Source organism: Alosa pseudoharengus, unplaced genomic scaffold (assembly GCF_046254945.1).
Source record: "Alosa pseudoharengus isolate Yale_2024_CS ecotype anadromous, Long Island Sound unplaced genomic scaffold, YU_APseudo_1.1 YU_APseudo_1.1_scf_2, whole genome shotgun sequence".
Taxonomy (NCBI): Eukaryota; Metazoa; Chordata; class Actinopteri; order Clupeiformes; family Clupeidae; genus Alosa; species Alosa pseudoharengus.
The window spans coordinates 12,842,914-12,852,913 of NW_027468663.1; the positions used below are offsets into that span (position 1 = coordinate 12,842,914).

Genomic DNA, 10,000 nt, shown 5'->3' on the forward strand with positions numbered 1-10,000 from the left:
TCCCCCAAGTTGCGCACAGGGAATAAAAGTCTGGGAGTGCTCGAGAATGTCCCCGGGACGGAGCAAAGGGAACAGCCGTGGAGGCACTTTCCCCAGCTGAAGGGGGAAGGAGTTTTGCAGAGCCCCCCCCCCCCCCCCCACACACACACAAACAAACAAACACACACACACAAACACACACACACAAAACAAAAACACCTGCTGCATTCCCATAATGCACCAAGCCGTTCTCTCTGTTTCTCTCTCTGTCTCGTTCTCTGTCTCGCATGCCTCAGAACATCACTTCCTCGGAAACCATTCCCTTCATCTTGACATCCGTCTGACATCAGAGAACAAGCACGAAAAAAAACAAAAAAAACAGAAAGTCTTCACAAAGCACCGCCATTGCAAACACCATCAAAAACACCCTCTCTCCACCCCACCAGGGAAGAAAAACACACCCCAAAAAAACTCCAAGAGATGTCAAAGAAAAGAAAATATACCGTCTCTTCGCACACCCACACTGCCATCGCCGTGCGCTTGTTTGTATTTAGATTTACTGTATGTTCCGATATGCAATTTCCCATGTAATTGGCGAGATGCGTCTGAGGAATGTGGCCATGATTCCCATGGCTATCAGATCTGGACGCCAGTGCGCTCTGATCTCTTGCTGGTGAGTTGCGGTGGCTATTTACACAGAGGGAGTGATGGCTGAGGCCTGTTCGTTCACACACACACACACACACACACACACACACACACACACACACACACACACACACAAACACACGCACACACAAACACACGCACACGCACACGCACACGCACACGCACACGCACACGCACACGCACACACACACACACATGGAGGCAGGCCGTGTTTGTTTACAGATCCGTCTCTGACCACGCCATGTGCATTCCCTGAGAGAGGGAGAGGGTGAAAGAGAGAGAGAGAAAGAGAGAGCAAGATTGACAAATAAGGAGAGGGAGAGAGATGAAATGAGTGGAGGTCCACCCCGGTCATAGGGAGTGTGTGCATGAAAGTTTCGGACATTGAACACGAACAGTAGAGCGCACACCCTGCGACCATGTTCCCAAGAGCGCAGATACAGCGTGGACAGGGTCTCGATGGCTGCTGTTGGCTGCCCACAGGACGATGCCAAGGACTCTCCATCACTCCCACACGCCTTCAGAAACCACACAAAACAATACGATAATGAGCTGGGCTGGGATGGAGGGATGGATAGGGGAATGGAGGGATGGATAAACGGATGAATAGATGGAGGAGAGGCAGAGGGACAGAGGGAGCCTGTATGGACGGAGGATTGCATAACCAGAGCCCAGCATCGATCATGAGGTCAAGCCAGGCGAGGCGAGGCAGTGAGGGCACAGGAGAGGACACAGCGGGAGATTGGTTATCAATCAACAGGGCTTAGCCACTGACTATGTCATGACTTTAACCATGAGATGGGAAAAAAGAGAGTGTGTGAGAGAGAGAGGCAGAGAGATAAATAGAGAAAGAGAGTGAGAATGAAAGAGAGAGAGAGAAAGAGAGAAAGGGAGAGAGGCAGAGAGAGAAATAGGGAGAGAGAAATAGAGAAAGAGAGAGAAAAAGAGAGAGGCAGAGAGAGAGAGAGAGAAAGAGAGAGAGAGAGAGAGAGAGAGAGAGAGAGAGAGAGAGATTACATGGCAGGGATAACATCTATGTCTGTATTTACTCCTCATATCTCAGACAGAGATTGCGTTAGTTTGAGTTTGAGTACACGGTGGATGCTTATCCCGCGTCATGTGGATTTAGATAAGACAGGCTAAACGCATGTTATGGATACTGAGCCGTCCGGACAGGAGAGCAGTGTGAAGAAGGAGCTTGTGTCGCTAAGCAGCAGAGACACAGGCACACGGATGGAGGCAGAGAGTTACTGTAGAGACTACAGAAACAGCGAAAGAGAGAAAAGACATGGGCAAACAGAGAGAGAGACAGAGAGCACAAGAGGAGGTGAATAAACGTGGGAGAGAGGGTAAATGTTAGAGAGAAGAGAAGAGAAGAGAAACAGAGAGCAAAGAAACAGATACGTTTAAGGTCCCCTTTATTTGACAATAAAACCAGGAAGAGTGGGCCATAAATACACTGTATATAAAAGCCAGGGAGAATGAGAAAGAAGATTACGAGACAGGGTGTGTGTACTGTACGTGTGTGTGTGTGTGTGAGAGAGAGAGAGAGAGAGAGAGAGAGAGAGAGATAGAGAGAGCAAATAGACAGAGGGAGAGAGAGAGACTCAAGGAAAGTAAAGTGGTAGAGAGAGAGAAAGAGGTAAGGGGGTAGAGAAGGATAGCTTGAGAGCGAAACACAAGACAAGACAGACTGTGTGATTTGATCATGTGTGAGTCTCCATGCATCGTCTTGTCTCATTCTCATCTCGTCTCATCTCTGGAGTGTTCTGTGCAGCTCAGCAGAATGTCGCCACATCCAGCATAAATCAGGTCGCACAGTTAAGCCCTGCACTGCCCCCCTCGCTCTCCCTCCCTCTCTCCCTCCTTCCCTCTCTCCCTCCCTTCCTCTCCTTTCAGGGCTGCGAGTGCTTGCTTGGCCTCGTCCCCAGCCTGCTGTTGCTGCCCTCGCCGGGTGCTTGACCTCCAGCTCAGCCAGGAAAAATGTGCCTAATCTACCCAGAGAAGCAGACCTCCAGCCCCCTAACACACTGCAGCCAGCTAGAGGAGGACCGGCAAGCAGGCAGGCAGGCCAAGACACAACTCTGACGACAGACAGGGCAGGGTGTGTGTGTGTGTGTGTGTGTGTGTGTGTGTGTGTGTGTGAAAGATCGAGAGGGTCATGGAAAGACATAATTTGACAGGTAGAAATAGACACAGAGAAGTAGACTCTATATACAGAGTCTCTCTGTACAGACTACATAGAGTATTTACTCAAGAGATACAGATACAGCGTAACTTGACACACAAAGACAAGGACAGATACAGAGAATGGACAGTGAGAGTAACAGAAACACAGAGAGAGAGAGAGAGAGAGAGAGAGAGAGAGACTGATACGACAGCACAACAGGGACAGAGAGAAATAGGAAGAGAGTGAGAGAGAGGAAGAGAGCGAGAAAGATGGAGAGAGAGAGCAATAATAGAAAGACAGAGAGAGAGAGAGATACAACAGCACAACAAGGACAGAGAGAAATAGGAAGAGAGAGAGAGGCCCTAAAAGAGGAGAGAGGAAGAGGAGAGAGGCCCTATAAAGCCCTAAAAAGCCAAGAGAGTGTAAAAACAAGCCCCCTCATCCAGCTAGTCCTGATACTCACACATGCTAATAGTACAACTAACACAACTAATAGTCAGCCTCAGGACCTTGCCACCCTTTCTCAAACAATTTGGCCTAACCAAATTATAAATGCAGAAAAACAAAATGACTTATCATATTGGACTGAAACAACAAAAAGACAAAATAAACTTCAATGTTATTTGGCCCTAAACAGAGAGTACACTGTGGCAGACTACCTATCCACAGTCACTGATACCAGACAGAGAAAAACCTTGACCAGGTACAGACTAAGCAATCACAGTCTGGCTATTGAGAAGGGCAGACACAGGCAAACCTGGCTGCCCAGAGAAGACAGACTATGCACCAATTGGCTGAATACTGCCAATGGAGTAATGGAGCAATCTTTCCTAAATTCAGAGAAATGCATCCAGACCTTCAAAACTTTAAGGATCCAAGTCTAAGAATACTATTAGGAGAGGAACAAAAGAGCACAAGAGTTGCAGCAAGATATATAGATGCTTGCCATAAACAAAGGAAGTCACTTCATCAGTGAAGCACACAAAAAGTCAAATACACACACACACACACACACACACACACACACACACCACACACACACACACACACCATCACATACACACACACACCACCGTTGCAGTAATGTATGATGCATGATGCTTTGTTTTATGTCTTTACACACTACTACGTACATGTATGCTTTGGCAATACAAATTATATGTTTTGTCATGCCAATAAAGCTCAATTGAATTGAATTGAGAGGAAGAGAGAGAGAGATGGAGAGAGAGAGCAATAATAGATAGACAGAGAGAGAGACTGATACAACAGCACAACAGGGACAGAGACAGAGAGAAATAGAAAGAGAGAGAGGGAAAGGAAGAGAGAGATGGAGACAGAAAGCAATATAAGACAGACCCAAAGAGAGAGAGAGAGAGAAAGAGAGACAGAGGCCCCGTCCACACGGAGACGCTTTTTGGATTAAACGCACAGTTTTTGCTTCGTCTTGGCCGATCGTCCAAACCAATCCTGTAAACGCACTGCCCGAAACCGCACTTTTTTTAAACCTGGTCCCAGGTTGGAAAAATCTGAAACCGTAGCCCTTGTGAGTTCGTTTGGACGGCGAAACTGCATACATGCGTATTGATGATGTCATCGCCACACCTCAGCTGCCCTGGACTTGACACTTATAGTATTGTCTAATAATACTAGTTTTCATACATGACATTACCTACGATTACACTCAGTAGGATAAATATCACAACTGGTGCTGCGCAGCGCCAATAGCTTATGACTTGGTGGACTGAACAACGTTTTTCCCAGTGTTTTTTGATGCATTCTAGCTACTGTCAGTGACGCAAGAGAACTAGTCAGAAGTTATTAGGGAAGTGCGGTGTAAGTTTAAATTAATTTGTGCGTAGTGCCGGTGTCATTCATTTATTTTACATGTCTTACAACATAAATAAATGCATTCACAGTGAAGTCAGATATGAGCATACAAAGACGCTTAGAACTCATGTTAAGCCGATGGTAGCGCACTAAATGCGAATGTGCGATTTGATGCAGGCAAAAGTATCGACTGTTACTAACGAAGGTATTATAGCAATATTATAAATGTGGCGACGGAATAGCCTAGAACTTGGGTAGGCCTAGCGTTTAGTAGCCTATGCACTTGCGATGATGGCCAAAACTAATGTGAATCCTACAACCAAAGAAAGTAAAGGAGATTATTTGTACCTGCGTTAGCCAAATAAAGGACGGGACTGCACCATTCACAAACCGTAAAAATGAAGTTTTAGTTTTACAGTTGACTACAGTTGACAGTTCACTATCAGTCCACACAAACACTTCTGGTTTCCTTGCACTAGCCATTTTCGTCGTAGCCTATTCTGTCTGTTTGTATAGTCTACAGCGCGCAAACTTTGGTCAATTTCTGTAAAGAAACAGTGCCACCTATAGGCCTGGGATATGAATTAACGTGTTGAGTCGTGTGGAGATGGATCCGTTTGGACGCAAATATTCTTGATACGGTTCCAGGGAAGACGGAGAAAAAAAAGATTGGTTTGGTACGTGTGGACAAGCCCAGAGAGAGAGAGAGAGAGAGAGAGGACTCTGCTGCCTTCCCCCCGCGTGCGCGTGACTGGCTCTCCCAGCCCATGGAAAGTCCTCAGTGTAAAGGCATCTCCACCACAGGCAGGCGTGTGTGGGAGTCTGAGAGGTCAGTAATTCCAGCCGCAGACTTCTCGACAGCCACCAGCTCCCCGAACGCTTTACCATCGCCATGGCCACCGCAAAGACCCTCATAAAGACGCTACTGGACACGCAGCCCTGAGCCCGCCAGCTTCTGAGACGAGGATTTATTTCCGTCCTCTGACTCCACACCAACCAGGGACCCAAACACTGGACGCCAGCACACACTCTACAGTACAGGACAGGCGAGTGGTCCACACAGAGGGGTCACAGAGGTCATCAAAGGATCAGAGCACATCAAGCTCAAGTAGGAGGCAGAGACATTCTGTACTTTTGACTGACCACGTCTCAATAAATCATGAATGCAGACCAGTGCAGAGCTAGTGAAATACAGCCATGGACGTAGAGAAAGCAAGAGAAACAGACATAGAGAAAGGAGGAGAGGAAGAGAGAGTTATGTAAGCCAGGACTGTGTCCAGAAAGAGGGAGAGAGGCTGTGTAGCACACTTACAGCGCTCACAGACTGTTCCCGGTCAGTGGCATCACAGGACCTGGCTAGAACACACAGTCAATAGCCCATATTTGGCACACTGCATATGTACACAGACATGCTCATGTAAACATACACACGTACACACACACACACACACACACACACACACACACACACACAAACATTCTGTTCGATTTATAGAGTTTCCTTCATGAGCACTGTGAACATCCACTGGCCTAGATCATGTAGCATAACCAATTGAGAGTTTCAAACACAAACACACTCTCCATATCTGTCTCTGATGCAGAACTGTGTGTGCTAGGACTCTGGAACAGAGGGGTGAAGAGTGGAGGGGGGGGGGGGCAGGGTAGTTTGTACAGCCTCTGGGCTGTTTTGGTACTTGTCGTAGGGTGAAATATAGTAAGATGGCTGAAACTGTGACAGTGTGTGTGTTTGTGTGTCTGGTGAGACTATGAGGAAGTGTGTGTGTGTGTGTGGGGGGGGTTGGGGGTTGGTGAGATTGTATGTGTGTGTGTATGTCTATGTGTGTGTGCGTTTTTGTATGTATGCGATTGTGTGTGTATGTCTATGTGTGTGTGTGTGTGTGTGTGTGTATGTGTGCATTATGTGTGTGTGTGTGTGTATGTACGTGTATGTGTGGTGTTTGCAGTGGAACAGGGAGACAGGTGGAGCAGCTGGTGCAGGTGACCTGTGAGCCCTCATTAGCCCAGGTGATCACCGTGGCAACACGGCAACTTCATGAGGTGTGACGGAGAGGAAAAAAAACACTCACGACTGTCAACAGGATACATCTCTCTCTCTCTCTCTCTCTCTCTTTCTTTCTCTCCCTCTCTCACTCCATTCTACCTCTTTTTCTATCGCTCCCACTCTGGGCCAGATGTACGTACATTTGCGAACGTAGCGTTATCAGTGTCAATGGACAAACCGCAGATTGCGAACGCTGTTCCAAGTTTCCGTCGTATTTATCAAACTAGTGTAAACTGTGCCTTTCTCTGCCTTTCTCCGCCCATAAACGCAATTTACGAACGTCCACAACTGAGAGCCTACATACAAGCTTAGTTGAATGAAGTTAACTGATGACAACATTAAAAAGAATCAAATGTTTAGCTATCATGAAATAATACAATACATGAGAACAAGCAGGGAAATAATGAAGATCAGTAGTTTTACTCAAATTACTTGTGCACGTAGGCTATGGAAAATTGGTCAAATCTAGCAAGTAAGAAAGTTTAAGTGAATGACGTGAAAGTGAAAGTAAGACATTCGAAAGGCCAACGAAAGTTAAAGAAGCCCTATGCAACAATTTTAACAAAAATGACCTTAATTATGCAGGTTGAGAGTCGTTCTGATGGTTCTACAACACTTTTTGGGTCGTTTGGTGGGTGCTTCGTCTCCCCCTAGTGCTTCTCCGCGGAAAAAACGAATATGCAACTTTCTGGTCCCGGACCGAAGAAATCCGGATGTGACTCGGCGGAAGGCCTCGAAAATGTAGTCAGATTGTAGTTTCTAAGAAGACTGCAAAACGGACTCTGACTTGGCTTTGTTGCTGCTGAAATTGTAAGTAGCCTACCCTTGGGTGAACTTTGTTTTTGTAATGTGGTTTGATAGTCTCTTGAACAATGTGTTTGCTCGACCGTTTCATTGTGAGCCCTGTATGTGTTTAGCTTGGTTTCTTGATGGCTAGCTCGCTAGCTAGTGGGGGTTTAGCGTAGCAGTCACTTGCTACCGAAGCTGCAGGGGGAGCTATGTCGTGAAAAATGTGAGCCCAAATCAGGCGAAAACCCAGAAACAGCGAAGGAATAACCAGACCTGCATAGGGCTTCTTTAAGGTTGCTTTTGATAGTAGCCTACTACTTACAAAACTCCTGTTCTAAATAGCGATTCTGTTGTCTTTGAAAGGTTCTCTTATTGACGGATTGAACTGCAACTGGATTAACACCTGCTTTTACAAGGCGGAAGTATTTAGGCGCAGAATAGACGTGCGCTTTCACGAGCAGTCTTTGTACATATACCGTGATATACATAATTAAGCGCTATTTACGCTTCCCCTCCCATCTCTTTACACTAAACTCCCACTTTTCTCTGGATCCTCCCATGAATGCATATGCATGACACGAAAAACGCAATGTGCCCTTTTCAGCTCCCGCAAAAGGCAGTTTGCGCTTTAACATCTTTGCGGCCTGTTTGTACATACAGTACCTTGCAATGATTTTACATGCACGTTGCGAAACAAATACGCCTGAAGTGGGCGCAAAAGCGTTAGTACATCTGGCCCTCTGTTCAATCTATTTCTCTATATCCATCCACTCATCTGTTTTACAGATCAACTCTCACCATATCTTATGTTTAGATGTCTTATTACCTGCAGTACAGTCATGGCAGCAGCACAGCAGCTCCGTGCTCCTTTCAAAATGCCCTCTGTTGTAGGGGCCTACATCAGACAGCCCTCCAGGCATCAGGGCCTGTCCCCTGCAGGCTCAGAGGCGGCGACAGACTGAGTCACGGCAGCGCTGCGGTACCACTGAGGCACGCCAGCACTCTGATCTCTCCACTCACCAGGGGGGGCCTCTGTTCCTCTGCGGCTCTCACATTCCAGTCCATCTGCATCAGCAAGTTTATCGCTTGAAGATATAGAATACTACTTAGTAGTTAATAGTGGAGCCCATATTCAAAATGGCAGCTCCATGCGCAATGAAACTGAAATTGCCCGTGATAATAAAACATTTTAATATGAGCTAGCTATAGACCTCAGTGGCCTGATCAGGTCATCGGGTCTATATGGGGAGTCTCAGTGGAGGAAAGAACTACCCTTCTTACTCCAGTCCTCTATCACGTCATACTAACGCAACTCGGTCAACTTTGTCCACACTGGCAGCTCTGATGTCTTGTCTCTGGGCTCCTAGGGACCTTTGCATCCTTCACTTTTGCCCCTGGTGGCCCCAAGTGCCCCTGTCCTGGATGGCCTGTCTGCTTGTACATTCCTCAACCCTGTGTGTACTGATGGTGTAATGCAGATGACATCTCTCTCTCTCTCTCTCTTTCTCTCTCTCTCTCTGCATAACACTTGCACTCCCTCACACACACTCAGGTTTCCGAATAGCACTGTGGTGTCATCAACATCACGACTGAAGGAGCAAGTGGTTGAGAGAGAGAGACTTTGACTTTTAAGGTTCCTTTATTGACAGTCAAAAGGAAAGAGAGAGAGAGAGTGAGATGGAGAATTGGACTCGCAATCATTTAACAACAGCAAGCCACAAGGCTATTGGTCAGATCAGTCTTGCACATAACAGTGGTGTTGTAATGGTTGAAGTGAAGTGAAGATAAAGTGATGGCTCTGTGCCTACTCTCACGAGAGGCCCACTTAAGCTTGTCTCTAACAGTGGTTCTAAGGGTAACTTTTTGTGCAATGGAACAACATCTGCTCCGCAACAGTGCCCGGTGGCAACATTGGTCAAAAGTTGTGCTGTGTATCATCATGTGTGTGTGTGTGTGTGTGTGTGTGTGTATGTGTGTGTGTGTGTGTGTGTGTGTGTGTGTGTGGCCTTGCTGGCATTGCCACTCACTGTCGAAGCTCTTGTACTGGGTGTTCAGGGTGATCTGCAGTGAGCGTCCCTCCTCCTTCACCAGGCGCTCGAAGTCCACGCGACTCAGGTTGGACAGCTTCTCCTCCATCTCACTGGTGCAGCAGGTGTAGCCCTGAGGGCAGATACGCAAGTGCTCACCTGTGCAGGTAGAAATAGAGAAAGAGAGAGAGAGAGAGAGAGGTTTACAACTTCATTCAACCATTATCACACGTTCCCACAGAGTTACGTCCATATGACCTACAAACAAAACGTTTTAGCCACAAGGCTTGCATCCTCCCACCATTTAGCAACATTCTCAGCAAACACACCTTTAAAACTGATCAGTCACAGACAGATCGAGAGAGAAAGGGGAGAGCTTTAACACCGCTATTAAAGCATTGTCCCACACAATCACATTAGTAAAACACCTACAGTATGAGATGGCAACCCCCAGCTGACAAGGCTTACACCATTCCA

The 10,000-nt window shown here is 46.8% G+C and overlaps 1 protein-coding gene across 1 annotated transcript in view; it reads right to left on the bottom strand.

Moving 5' to 3' along the window:
• gpc1b (glypican 1b) overlaps nt 1-10,000 on the bottom strand; it is a 75,828-nt gene that overhangs the window by 30,188 nt on the left and 35,640 nt on the right. Inside the window, exon 3 of the mRNA XM_076293773.1 lies at nt 9,524-9,682. Coding sequence (XP_076149888.1) covers nt 9,524-9,682 — 159 coding nt within the window. The remainder of the gene's footprint in view (nt 1-9,523; nt 9,683-10,000) is intronic.